The 14,105-nt window shown below is 35.0% G+C and overlaps 2 protein-coding genes across 3 annotated transcripts; one reads left to right on the top strand and one right to left on the bottom strand.

The window, feature by feature from the left end:
- The first annotated feature begins 482 nt into the window (after positions 1-482).
- On the top strand, positions 483-2,155 carry LOC128155162 (uncharacterized). The gene is made up of 4 exons (XM_052816742.1): positions 483-631; positions 825-905; positions 1,014-1,101; positions 1,932-2,155. Exons 1-4 carry the CDS (start codon positions 593-595, stop codon positions 2,093-2,095), a joined length of 372 nt encoding a protein of 123 aa, XP_052672702.1. The 5' UTR covers positions 483-592; the 3' UTR covers positions 2,096-2,155.
- Positions 2,156-2,164: 9 nt separating this feature from the next.
- On the bottom strand, positions 2,165-3,929 carry LOC128155161 (putative ankyrin repeat protein RF_0381). Of its 2 annotated transcripts, none has more exons than XM_052816740.1 (2): positions 3,807-3,929; positions 2,165-3,609 (listed from the first exon to the last, which is right to left on the bottom strand). In XM_052816740.1, the coding sequence occupies exons 1-2, from the start codon at positions 3,885-3,887 to the stop codon at positions 2,167-2,169; spliced, it is 1,524 nt and encodes a 507-aa protein (XP_052672700.1). In that variant the 5' UTR covers positions 3,888-3,929; the 3' UTR covers positions 2,165-2,166. The 2 variants fall into 2 exon arrangements, with proteins under 2 accessions (XP_052672700.1, XP_052672701.1); XM_052816741.1 differs by having other exon boundaries at positions 2,165-3,642; positions 3,807-3,852.
- Between the last annotated feature and the right edge of the window lie 10,176 nt (positions 3,930-14,105).

The following is a 14,105-nucleotide window of genomic DNA, read 5'->3' as shown; positions in this document are numbered from 1 at the left end:
CTACCGTATTATATGCGGACATATAAGTCTGGTGGTGCCCCTTCCAAAGTTTAGAAAATGCTCAAAATTTTTGCTTGATAGAACTAGCTGTAATGAACCTCACTGAACAGGTATTTACCGAACAAGAAAAGTACAAAAAAAGTATGCAAAAGAAAAAAAACGCGTGTTGTCATCAGTTGGACATACAATCGAAATCTGTTGAGGTTTGACAGAGCCATAAGCATGCAATGACTGTAAGCTCTTCGTATATACATGTATACCCATAATTAAAAAGTTCTTTCGGTAAACATGAAAAGAGCTTGCAGTCAAAGTGACTTAGTTCCTGTGGACACATTTAGATCATTTGATTAGCAATATTACGTATGCATGTTTATGTTTACATTTATAAAGAATCGTATCTTTATGGACGATAAACACTGTATTTAAATTAGCTTATCAGAATGGTGAATCGAAATTTTGATTTGTCCACGGAGTAAATAACATGGCTGGTTTTATGACAACGCTGAAGGAAATTCACAACTAGCTTTGATGTGCTCGTATATAATGGACAACATATTATCGACTTTCCCTTACTTTACTACGCCTGTACAAAATGAAGCTTTTCAAGACCTTGGTGGGACTCATTTTGGTGGTAAATACTGTTATCTTTGTATTTTTTTAAACGACGAAGTATTATTAATAAGCAAATGAAAAAAAAATAATATGTTAAAAAAACGAAAAACAAAACACCAAAAAATCCTGGTAATATTGACTTATGCAAAATTATTTTTAAAATTATCAAAATAATTATTCTAAATGTATCAATGTCTTCTTTTTTCAATAAGAGTTATCTTTTAATATTGGAAACTGATGCGATGTCCTTGGCTGATAGAGGGCGAAAGCTAATGGATTTCCCTGGAATATGTGTAAGTCCTGTATAGTTCAAATTACTGCAATATAAGACTTGCCAAAATCCTAAATCATTTATTGGGTTTTCTGCAATAAGATATATGCATGTATTTCTGATATGACAGATGGACTGTGGGTATTTTGTTCCCAACATGCACTGCGATCTGACAGTTCCCTGCACCAAAGACACCTGCAGGAAAGAGTGTATTGATGGTATGTTTGATAAAAAAAACCATTTTATTTAATCTTTGCGCACATTTTCGTGCACGTAGTCATGGTCATTTATTTTAAACAATGCAATAAATAACATTTATTTAAATTAAAAATGCAAATATACTAAACATATTAAAACATAGAAAGTCAAGAGAGCTCACGATCAGTATGCTTTGTACTACTGCTTGCATCTGGTCTACTTTAATTCTTCTGAGTAACGAGACTTGCATGACGAGTTTGCATGGGATGGTTGACTATGAATTGCCATTTTGAAAAAAAAGATAAGTTTGGCACCTTACAAATTGAATCGTAACCATCCCTGACAAAGTAGGAAACACCCTATGATGAATTTGTCCTTTAAATGTTAATTACTTAACCTTATCTTGCTTCCTTAAATTAAAAAGTTTTTTGAGTGATTTTTAACTTTGCGAAACAGAAGGAGTACAGGAGAATACAATTAACTAGTGAATAATATACTAACGAAGCTATACTAGTGTCCTTTCTGACATAAATTATTTTTCAAATACTAGTAATATCTGCAGTTGCAGATGAACATAATTCTGTACATTGCTTTAATACGTGTTGTGATAATTTCTTATGCGTTGATAATTTGAACATATCTTATGTTTTTATCGTACGTACGTTTATGGCTACCAATCAGTGCATGCAAAAAGTCATTAAATTTTAATTGATTTAATTTCACGTCTACAGTGTGCTACCTTTATTTTAATTTCACAAACTATTACGCAATTAAGATTTCAGTAAATTTAAACAATAATATAAATGTAGATACTATTATCAACCAATTACATTTCTTGTCTCTTCCAAAGATGGTCCGCAAGTAACTGGAAGCCGGCCCACTGAGTGCGATTCACAACAAAACACGGATCCAGACACTTACAAATGTTGGTGGGACAGCGCATGCGCTGCAAACGAGAGATGCTGCATCACGGATACCGGAAGTTACTGTAGCTCCTTAGCGGTTTTGTTTTAACATTTCTCAACAAACGATGTTGTTTACATGTAATGAATCCAAATAAAAATAATTCGATGATTTTTTTGTCTTTACAAATGAAACAAAAGATATGATTTTAGAAGTGGAGGCAGAGGTAACCTCTGAACCTTGCTGGGAAGACACGTACCAAGCAATGTCTGAATTGACACCCTGATGAGATGCTTGAGATCTCGTGGTCTATTACCAAATGTTAATAGGTGTTCTTTGACTTCTGGTGCTAACAAATCATGGTTTTTGATGGCGTCCACATCGAAATAAAACGCCGCGTCTACCATCAAACGAAATATATCATCTTTCGTTGAAAACTTCTTCACTAAGGACAATATTCCATGTGGGTCTCTCACATGCATCATGCCCCTCGTTCCTCTAAAACTAACCTTTGCACCATATCCAATAAGAAGGGAAACAATTTCAAAGTCCGCCTCTTCCTCGTTGAGTTTGAGATATTCTGTGAGAGGCGGTAAGTACGGGTGTGTGTAGCTGACACGGTCCGATAGGGCATTTACATCGGCACCATTTTTAAGAAGTACCTCTAGCAATTGTCTCCTATTTTTCAGACCTTCTGTACCGCATACTAACATGACCGGCGTGGCGTAGCTTTCTGTTCTTTCGTTGACGTCACTTCCGTAATCTAGCATCAATTTGCATATATCCACGTGATCTTTCAAAATTGCCTCATGTAAAGGACTGTATCTGTAATTCTCTGACCTAAATCGCGACGCTCCATTTTGAAGTAAGATTTCTGTTATTTCTAAATTACCTACTTGAACTGCAAAGTGAATAGCTCTTTTTTGTTCAAAGCGAGGTGGACATTCTACGTCCAAGTCGGCTCCATGTTTTATAAGAAATTTCAGCGCCTCTATATTTTGTTCCCTGCAAGCTTTCATGAGAGGAGTGATACCACATCTATTACACGTATTTGGGTCCGCGCCATGGTCTATCAAAAGTTTCAAACATTGGAGATGATCTAATGGAACCAAGTTAATCTCATATCCCATGAAATATTTATTGCCCGAACGAGCCCCGTTTTCCAGAAGAAGTTGAACACATTCAATGTGATTGTGGTCTATTGCAATGTTCAGTGGCTCAAGAGTCAGGTACCCCAACGCTCGGGTAGATTCTTGAACGTTCTGGTCATCATCAGAGCAGAAATTAATTGTGGCTCCATTTTCTATCAACGTTTTTATGACGTCATGGTAGCCTTTTCTTGCGCAAATATGTAGAGGTGTGTAACCGATATCGTCTGTCAAGTTAACATCGGCGCCATTTTGTATAAGAAAACTGACAAATTCCTTTGAATTGACAAATGCTGCATAATGCAATGGCCGGAGACCTTTCGACACTTTCCCATTAACTTCTGCCCCACCTTTCAAGATCAATTCGAGGTCGTTTAATGGAAGTTGGTATGTTATGGCATCCGCTAACAGGCGCTGAAGACTCTCCGTTGTCCATTTCTCCGAGTCGGATTCTTTCGAATCTGCGGCGTTGGCTTCCTGTATTACAATAGACGGCATCAATAATACCTACTGCAAAAAATTATCATAGTTCGCTAAGCTGTAGCTACATATCAAACAAACTCTAATCCGACTTATACCTTTCTTTTGGTGATAACCATAGAGAGGATTAGACAATTAGTTTAAAAAATTAAAAATTACAGTCATGAAACAAACAAGCAAAACAAAAGATGTACCTTTTTGCCTTCCATGTTATCGTCTGCGGCAGAAAAATCCTGAAATACCCCTTCGTCGGCCTCCCCAGGATCTCTTTGCATACAGCATCCACAGAGAACACAAGCTAAATCTTATCATTATAATTTCTTGTAGTACACAGGAATGTGACGTACATATACTTGGCAGCTCACAACGTGCATGCACGTGTGTGTATATCAGTGTAATTAATACCCATTGTAACGCGTATGAAATATGTATATATTTACCGATAAAATTGTAAGAAACAGTCGAACAGAAAAATACTAGGTTCAGAGTTCCATGGAGTATCAATCCTCGATACTTTTGTCTTTGATGAATAAAGTCAAGCTTCCGTTGAAAATACATTTCTGGGTACACCAGGATATGTAATGAGTAACCATGTTTAACTCATTTACAGTGGAACATGACCACCCTAACCCAAACCCTCTTAACCCCCCCCCCCCCCAAGTTTGTCGCATTTACATGATGAAAGACCATAATTAAAATTTTAATGAAATAAACAGAAAGACAGGGCAAATAAAGATAGTTGATACTTGATTTATACCGAGCGCAGCGAGAGGCGGGCGAAGCCCGCCTCGCGAAGCGAGGATTAATGGTAACACGTATATATAAGAAAATCAGTGAAAAATGAATGTTGAATCAGGGGTACTAAGGCCAAAAAAAAATTTCTTCCAGCCCTGGGCGCCGCCATATTGGCAGCCATTTTGTTTTTAAAAAGTTAGTTCGATCATTGATTGACTGGTACTTATCGATGTTTATTGCCCCTAAACTCGATTAAATAAGTTCCTGTGTTTCAATAGAAGTTAATTTGAATTAAAAGAAATTAAAAAGGAAACCAGATAAGTTTTAGTAGTGCTTCAATAAAGAAACACGACTTGTTCTATGTATGTCTTATCAAATTATCAGATGGAAAATAAAAACATTAACGTCAAGGAACTGTTCTTTTAGATACTGAACAAAGTATGCAATTTTATTACAGCGGCATTTATATGAATTAAATTGATGAACAATAAAAGAAAAAATAAAAAAATTCGGAATCACGTAACTCTCTTCGGCTATTTCCGAAGACAAAACTTGAACGTTTTACGTCTGAAATATGACGTCATAATGTAGACTTAGCACGCGACGTTAAGTTTAACTTTGACGAATGGTATGAGTATGCAGGCGGATCATACTGTGTGCGTTTTATCATACAAAAATCAAACTACATTATGTTAAATCTGCGCTCGGTCCAACGGTCACACCGTTTATATATTATAATCAGTATCTTTAAATAAGAATATTGGTTCAATACCAGTAAACTTCCGGGGAAAACTAAACATATTCCACTCAGTTCTAAACCCCGTTGTTGTCCACATAGTGTTAAAGTGACAATGAAAATGTCTTGGAGGGAATTGTATGTGTTATACGTAACTATTAGTGTATATACCATTTTTGAATAAGTTTTCTCGTTATGTCACAAATGAGATAATTTTATTACTATGCCCTGAAAATTGCTGAATCACACCGGAAACAGTTATATTGCCCTCCCGGAAACAGTTATATTTCACAGGAAATAGTTATATTGCCCTCCCAAAACTGTAATATCACCATCGCGTGCAAGAGTTCTGCATATTAATTACGTCGGGTTCGAAATTCAACGAGCCAGTTGCTAAGCAAACGTAAACAGATCCGCGAATTTTAAACATGTCAGGCCAACGTCTGCGGTTTGTTAATCTAAATTCAAATGAACTCGATAGTTTAATTGATGAAAAATTCGGCAAATACGACGAAAGTGATAAACTCAAGCGTGAGTTTTTTAAAAACATTTGCCTCTGCCTTGTGAATTAAATAAATATGTTGATAACCCGAGTTTGATTTGTTTTGAAAATGTTATATAACATATATTACATGTCTTCTCGGGCGACAATACCAGAATATTTGTCCCTTGGTGACAGGAAAGCCCTGGAGTGTTATGTCGCCCTCTGCCTTCGGCATCGGGCGACATAACACTCCAGGGCTTTCCTGTCACCTCGGGGCAAATATTCTAGTATGTCGCCCTCGAAGCCATGTAATATATGTATAATGTCCTAGTGTGTATATACGTCGCAAATCACCAAATATTATGCTGAAACTGTGATTCTGTGACCGTAGTAAAAAAAAATGTTAAATTATAAATTATAATGTAATAAAAAGTGTATGTTCCAAGGTTATCATGGTTGCATTGATAATCTGTGACGTCCAATGCAATGTTTACTTGCATCACACGTCAAACCTGATCACGATGCATGAGCTCAAGTAAACGTCATCACGCGGTCTTGAATTGATACAGGCCTATACATGTATTATTGTTTGATTTAAAGAAACTTTCAAACTTACCTTATCAATTTAATATGTACTCTTGAAAAATAATCGTTTTAAAATTCAAATATATCTTATCTAAAAAAAAGAGTTTTCTCGGCATAGTTTCTAGTCGCAAAGCACACAAAATGGCATGTTCTATGAATGTTTCATCTTTTATTCAAATCAATGACAAAGAGTGTAAATAATGGCTATAAAGCGACGATACAAAAATATTCGATACAGACTCATAAACGTCAATTAAGTATTGAATCCTTATTTTTTGAAAGATATAGTCCCATAACTGCAACGGTGTGTGCATACAAATTGAATAACGCGCGTTAGCGCGTTATGAAAAGAAATGAGCGCACAAGATTGTAAGTTTGCAGGAATCCTCGACACGAATCAATTGGGATTTAAATGTCTATAACCTCGAAAGGCTATGTACAGGTTTCAACAAAAATATATTATGTTGAGAGTCGAAGTACATGACTATTCCGGTTATTAAAAAACTCACAAAGCTTTCAAAAAATGGCAATGAGAGGTAAACCGATAACTTGTTGGAAATGTTAATGCAAACATATTTTAATGAAGTTATATTGTGTATATCCTAAAGAACTAGTAATAAGAAAAGAATGTTTTTATAGTGTTCATACAGCAGATCTAGAAATCAATAACAACAAATTAAAATATACCGGTATATTATAATTCAACATCATGTTATAATAACAAACATTTAAAACAAAAAAGTTTAATTTTTTTTTAAAAGACCACCAGTTGGATTTGAACCCAAAACATTGAATGTATGTATTCACTAATCCAGAACGAAACCACTGAGCCATGCGAGACTTGTCATTATATGCTCTATAAAGTACTGTTTGAAACAACACTGTCATATCAATGGACTTAGTTTTTTATCCTTTAAAATAATTTGAAAAAGTACATAATTAGTCATCTCTGGGTCATCTCTCCATCTTTTTTTAAAAAGCAACATTTTTAATGTTGAAATATGTTATCTTTACACGTTTCAAATTTGTGGAGAGAAGACCCAGAGACAACAAAATCATTTAAAAACAGTTGTAAATAAGTAGGATTTTGCATGAATTGCATCGTGTTGCTATATTTAGACCCATATTATGATAAAACCTTTTGCATTTCAAATATTTTTCCACTCATTCCACATCCAACAGAAACCAAATAACGGTTATAATTCGAAAAATATTCAAAATTAATTGATTAATTAATTTCACTCTCCTTGTGCGCCCAGATTCCTGCCGAATCTACATCTTAAGCGCCCACATTCTTTGTTTGCACACACCGTTGCAGTTATGAGACTATATCTTTCAAAAAATAAGGATTTAATGCTTATATTTACATTTTTTTTTACATTCTTGCCTTGTACGCAAATGCGAATTATAGCGAGCGCAGCTCGCCGGCGCGCAGCGCCGGCGCGAAGCGAGCTCTACCGGCAAGGCGTGTGTGAATAGAAAATTCGGACTAGTTGCACATTCATTCAACGGATTTTTTTGGCGTCAGTAAATCGGACCAGTAATGCATCGTTTTAATCGTCCCAGTAGTTCCCTGTAATCATGGCAATTTTTATCACTTCACACTCTCACGAGAATCAGCAAGACAAATTTAGACAGTAAAAACAATAACGATGTACAAGCGACATACAGTCAATGTTACCTCTAAAGTTCACCTCAGTACACTTTCAATCAAAAATAATCGTGTGACGTCACAAACGTTTACACATTGATCCGATAGGCTATATGTTTTCGGAGTCAGTAAATTTTGACCCACAATTCATAGTACCAATGGTTTCCAACCTCACGTTCCAACATCACGTTCTCCCGAGAATCAAAGTAAAACCTTTGAAAAGCTTATAAGATGTGTAATTTTAAGAACATCATGCTTTTTAAGTAAATAAAACAGTATACTTCGCATACTTTTATTTCTCAGGGGAGTTTTAAAGAGTAAGACGACACTTAACCAACGTCAGCTTTGACGTCACAATAAGCACTAATAAAGGGGAAATTACTCTAATTGAAGTTATTGTAAATCTGCTGAAATGACCAAAATCCTCTCAAAATCTTGCAAAGGCTAAGATAAAGAACAGCTGACGAATAAGGACATTTCTTCAGATACAGGAAACAGTTGTAAATTGCACTAATTTGGATGAATGCTCACAAATATTTTATTCACTATAATATCGGTAATTTCCTGAAACGTAACGTTATACGTAGCAGCGCCTTTTTTTAAAGGGGGTGGGTGGGTGGATGGCAGCCTCATCCAAAAAATCTTTGCAAGCAAAAAGAAAAATAAATCATGAAAATTCTAATCCTCCAGCTCTTTAGCAGTTCAATGGTTTCTTTATTTTCACTTCCATTTATTACATGCGGGGGGGGGGGGGGGGGGGGGGGCAACACCATGTTCTTTTAACATGATAAGCAAATATTTTTAGCGTAAATTAAATATAAAATTACACATTAATTTATTTTTTTTAAGTGGAGGGGCAAATCCATGGTAATTCGATTTTCTATGTATAAATTGACAAAAATGAAAAAAAATTTAGCATGGGGGGAGCTCTATGATGAGTCAAGTTTTGTATGTAAGTTTAAGAAAAAATGTCTACTGCAAAAAACAAGGGGGAAATCAATCAATCAATCATAATCACAATCACTTTAAAAGAGGAGATGCAGTGCAATGAATATTTATATATTAAAATCTTTATTATTTAACAACATTGTATCTGAGATTAAACTATTGTTCTACATATAAATAAATTATAACAAATCTTATAAACTAGGAATAATGAAAATTTACTGAAAAATAGGTATGTTTTATTTTTTGGCATTCAAATTTCACGTTGTTAATTTTATTTTATTAATTTATTATAATTCATTGTTTGATCACATGCTGTGCTCGCCCCAACGGTCGCACCGTAAAACATATTACATCAAAATTACTGTACTATCCTATGGGTAAGTTTAAATTAATGGAAGAGCCACTGTAACAGCCACAAGCGTGATCTTTGATTTTCGCTTGTGACGTTGTATTTATCAGCGTTCAACGTTTGTGACGTCACAATTAAAACTCGTCAATTAACCTTTTAGTACCCTTTCTGTGTTATGGTGCTATATCTGCAGTAGCTTTACATGCAAAATATACGTTGAATGTAAATATTTAAGCATTGAATCATTATTTTTTGAAAGATATAGTCTCATAACTGCAGCGGTGTGTGCATACAAATTAAGTAACGCGCGCTAGCGCGTTATGAAAATTTGTATGCAAACACCGCTGCAGTTAAGTTATGAGACTATATCTTTCAAAAAATAATGATTTAATGCTTATATTTACATTTTTTTAACTTCTTGCCTTGTTTGCAAATGTGATTTATACGTCAAAATTTCCGTTATATCCTAAGGGTAAGTTCAAATTAATGGAAGAGCCACTGTAACAGCCACAAGCGTGAACTTTGAATCTCGCTTGTGACGTTGCATTTTACAGCGTTCAACGTTTGTGACGTCATAATAAAACTAGTCATTCTAACCTTTGAGTACCCTGTGTGTGTTACGGTCTTATAACTGCATTGTCTTTTCACACACTTTACATACAAAAAATATTTAGAATGTAAATATATAAATATAACGCTAGCCTAACACGCGCGGTATTCAATTTGTCCGCACGGCCTGATGTGTCAGTGTAGTACCGACGTTATCCAAAGCTCAAAGGGACCTGGGCACGATTTGGTCAAATTTTAGTGTTGCATTTGCATTTTTGACAATGCTTTAGTAATGCATTTCTAACGACCAACAAAAATTTAAGTCGTAAAGTTACATGTATAAGCAAGATACAAAGCTAACAATTATAAACAAGGGTGGTGTCATATTTTCAAGTTGTTTACATTGGTTTCGATATATCACAATAAGTTCTTTTTAAGAAGATTTTTCTTTTTGCTAATTCGTTTTGAACAGTTTCTAGTGTCTGTTACATTCAATTATTTCAGGTGTAACACTCAGTCGAATTTCTTTTCAACATTCAAAATTTATTTTAAAAACATTACCTGATGAAAAAAAATCATCATCTCATCATCTTTTTTTATTATAAGTGATTTATGAATATTGCAAATTTTGAATTCCTTCGCTGATTTATATCGTAAAATAGGTATTAGTTGAATCCGGATATTTGTAAAGTAACCGGATATGGTTTTCTTGTTTACAGATGTCACTATTGTTCCTGTGATAGGTGTTGTCTTTCTTGTTTCAAATTGAAATTGTGTTCACCACTTCACCTATTATATGGTTTGCATTCACATTACTCTTCTAGGAAATGAGATATGATTTAGGATTTATAATACCCTTATCTTAGTATGTTTTACGGTGCTACCGTTCTGGCGAGCGCAGCAAGAATTACACATACCTTGCATCATTGTCAACTTATAGTTTTATTTAGGTATCAACGAACATCAAAGAATTTTTGAGAGAGTATTGCTGTACAATAAGTATGCCAAAGGTACTAATTTTAATGGTTATGATACATACAGCGCTATCCCTTTCCCAGAGAGAGAGAGAGAGAGAGAGAGAGAGAGAGAGAGAGAGAGAGAGAGAGACCGTTACCTGTTTATAGGTGTGTAATTTCCCACTTTTAAATTTAATGGTCTGACAATATGCAATATCTACATAATTTTTTTAACTGTTTATTTTTTCATTTTATTCCTTTTTATTTATTTCAAAATGTCCTATTGTTTATTTCCTCCCTACTCCCTAGCTTAAAAATGGATCGATATGACAATAAAGTATGGCTCTTGCTAATATATATACATAAAATCTCTATATTAAAAAAAATTAAAAACAAATCATACGTCAATGAGGCAGGTATCGCAGTCTATACTGAAATAGCTAATACACGCATTACAGATGTTTGATCCACCTCTAAATTTATCGCGGGAAATATAGCGCGAGTACACTGTGACGTCATCCATGACTTTGTTCGTCTTTGTTTACGTTTCTCGACTCAATACGGAGGTATGGAAGCATGTAACAAATCTTTTGAGTCAAAGCATATGCGGTATTACGAGTTAAAAGTCGGCCATTTTTGGCATAGCACCACGGGTGAAAACATTAGAGAGCATTATGGGACGTAGACAAAAAATTTTGTTTGATGAACTGTAGGTTTAGCTCGTTCTTTTTCCCGCGCACACTGGTTCTTAGAGCTCGCTTCGCTCGCTATAATGATTTCAATTCGTGTCTAACAATGTTGCAGTCGAAAATGAGCCAAGTTTTTAAAAGCCTTCAAGCCATCAGTGCCAAAGATATTCTTTACGGGTGGCTAACTTCTTCCCTATTTTTAGCAGTCAGATTTCACATTGAATATTCTACTAACAAGTCCTTTTTCTATTCTATTCAAATCGGTTCAGTTTAAACATGGGTATGTTGCTGATATTGTTTTTACTGCTCAAATACCTAATGCCATACCGTTTATTAACATTGACGTTCTGTTCTGTTGACCAGTCACACCTCACTTTACAACGCCAAACAGACGTCCTGTGGATTATAAAAATGCAAGGTCGTAGCTCTACGTACACAGTCAACGCAACCCCCCCCCCCCCCAAAAAAAAAAAAAAAAACAAAGAAAAAAACCCCCAAAAAAACAAAAACGCACAAGTATTTCATTTTAAATTGAAATCTGAGTTTAGTAAGATTTTTTAATATTGGCAAAGATAGATCTATTTGCCTAACAATAACTTGTCTGCATCCATTGATGTTTGCTGTACTCGAGTTGCAACATGGCAACTACCGGTCATGAAAAAATGTGCTGTATTAATATCTAGGACAAAGTATATTTAAACGTTGATTATATGCAACATGTCTGCATAGTAACGATTTGCATTCTAAACGAACGCGAACATTTTTTAAATAGCAGCAGATTTTCATTCGTTGGACGTCCGCGAGCGTCCATGAACGTAGCTTTATAATTATATAGCCATTGACGTAAGAACCCAGCTTCAACTTTCCTTCAGAGCGTATGTCTTCTATCTATCTTATTTATTATACCCCCCGCAAACAAAGTTTGGGGGGGTATATAGGAATCACCTTGTCCGTCCGTCCGTCTGTCCGTCTGTCTGTCTGTCTGTCTGTCTGTCTGTCTGTCTGTCTGTCCGTCTGTCTGTGCAATCGTGTCCGGTCCATATCTTTCTTATGGAGAAACATTGGAAGTTCTTACTTCACACAAAGATTGCTTATGACCTAAGGGTGTGTCATGACCTTGACCCAAGGTCATTTGGGCAAGGTCAAGGTCACTGGCAGAAAAAGTGCAAAATTCGTGTCCGGTCCATATCTTTCTTGTGGAGAAACATTGGAAGTTCTTACTTCACACAAAGATTGCTTATGACCTAAGGGTGTGTCATGACCTTGATCCAAGGTCATTCGGGCAAGGTCAAGGTCACTGGCAGAAAAAGTGCAAAATTCGTGTCCGGTCCATATCTTTCTTATGGAGAAACATTTGAAGTTTTTACTTCACACAAAGATTGCTTATGACCTAAGGGTGTGTCATGACCTTGACCCAAGGTCATTCGGACAAGGTTAAGGTCACTGGCAGAAAAAGTGCAAAATTTGTGTCTGGTCCATATCTTTCTTATGGGGAAACATTGGAAGTTCTTACTTCACACAAAGATTGCTTATGATTAAAGGGTGTGTCATGACCTTGGCCCAAGGTCAATTGCGAAAGTTCAAGGTCATTGTTTCAAAAAAGTTAAATTCTGTCTGTGTCATCGTCTTGTATTAATGGAAATATTAGAAGCTAAAAATGAACAGTTTTCAAAAATAAAGCAGTTGTTATTTATAGAAAATGGACAGTGAAATAGATTCATCCAATATTTTCTATAATAGCAAAAATACACGCGTTATGATTTTTTTCTTAGCGGGGGGTATCAATTGTGAGCTTGCTCACAGTACCTCTAGTTTATTTATTTATTTAATTGACATTATTACTTATTATGTTAGTTACTGACTCACTACGGAAATATATTGGGTTGATCAGTAGTGAGTCAGTAACTCACCTAATAAGTGTTCTGTTTTCCCGAGGACTATCAAGCGACATATTGACCCACGTTCACTTACAATGTTTTGTTGCTATTCAATTTTAAATGTTTTCTCCCTTTCCTCTGCAGAGATTTGATCAAATTTCGACGCTGCCATTTAGTTATGCTCCAGACAAAACAATGTGACGTCAATATTCTAATGGTAACTACTCTAATTTTAAATAAAATCAAAGGGCAACTACTCCAAATACTTTAAGAAGTAAAATTCTCTGAGGAAAATTGAAAAACCGAACTGATTTCGACTTAATAGACTTAAATGTCATCAATTGTTAGAAAAAATATACATGTCATCACACTTTTTGAGATGCCAGGTAAACATAAACTAAAACATATTTTAGCATTAGAAAAATGTATTTTTTCTGTTAAAAGTAAAATCTTGTAGGCAGAAATTTATTTTTCTTGTTTAATTTTAATGTCAACTTTATCAGAAAACTAAAATTACAGAAATATTTTAAAATTAATCGATGGAATAAGAAAAACTATAGCATTTAGACATACAACCGAGAGAAAAGTCAGAAAAAGAGTTATTTCCCCTTTGCATAGATAAAATATATAAAAATTTGGAAATTTAGTATAAAATTATGTGCGAAAATATCTTTAACCTACCAATAATTCTAATTACATCCATGTGATTATATTCACATAAAATAAATAAAACTTTCTTGCACAATTTTTAAAGAATTCAAAGTTTTACAAAAAAGTGTGACGTCACAGAACACTGGATCTACTTTAAATACTATGAAATGTCGAAATGAGTAAGCGAAGCGTCGGCCAATGACGGCGAAATTGCCTAATATTATTTCTCATCGAACAAATATAGAGGTATATGAGGCAATCACGTGCTATGTTTAAAACCAAT

This window comes from Crassostrea angulata, chromosome 7 (genome assembly GCF_025612915.1).
Source record: "Crassostrea angulata isolate pt1a10 chromosome 7, ASM2561291v2, whole genome shotgun sequence".
Taxonomy (NCBI): Eukaryota; Metazoa; Mollusca; class Bivalvia; order Ostreida; family Ostreidae; genus Magallana; species Magallana angulata.
Note: the sequence above shows the minus strand (reverse complement) of the source record. Positions and strands in the feature narration are given on the sequence as shown.

Excerpts from the sequence above, each read along its gene's own strand:
- LOC128155161 (XM_052816740.1), bottom strand. The coding sequence starts at position 3,887 with ATGCAAAGAGATCCTGGGGAGGCCGACGAAGGGGTATTTCAGGATTTT. Across the intron at positions 3,610-3,806 it reads ATAACATGGAAGGCAAAAAG|GAAGCCAACGCCGCAGATTC; the intron begins GTACATCTTTTG and ends ATTGTAATACAG.
- LOC128155162 (XM_052816742.1), top strand. The coding sequence starts at position 593 with ATGAAGCTTTTCAAGACCTTGGTGGGACTCATTTTGGTG. Across the intron at positions 906-1,013 it reads TGGATTTCCCTGGAATATGT|ATGGACTGTGGGTATTTTGT; the intron begins GTAAGTCCTGTA and ends CTGATATGACAG. Across the intron at positions 1,102-1,931 it reads CAGGAAAGAGTGTATTGATG|ATGGTCCGCAAGTAACTGGA; the intron begins GTATGTTTGATA and ends TCTCTTCCAAAG.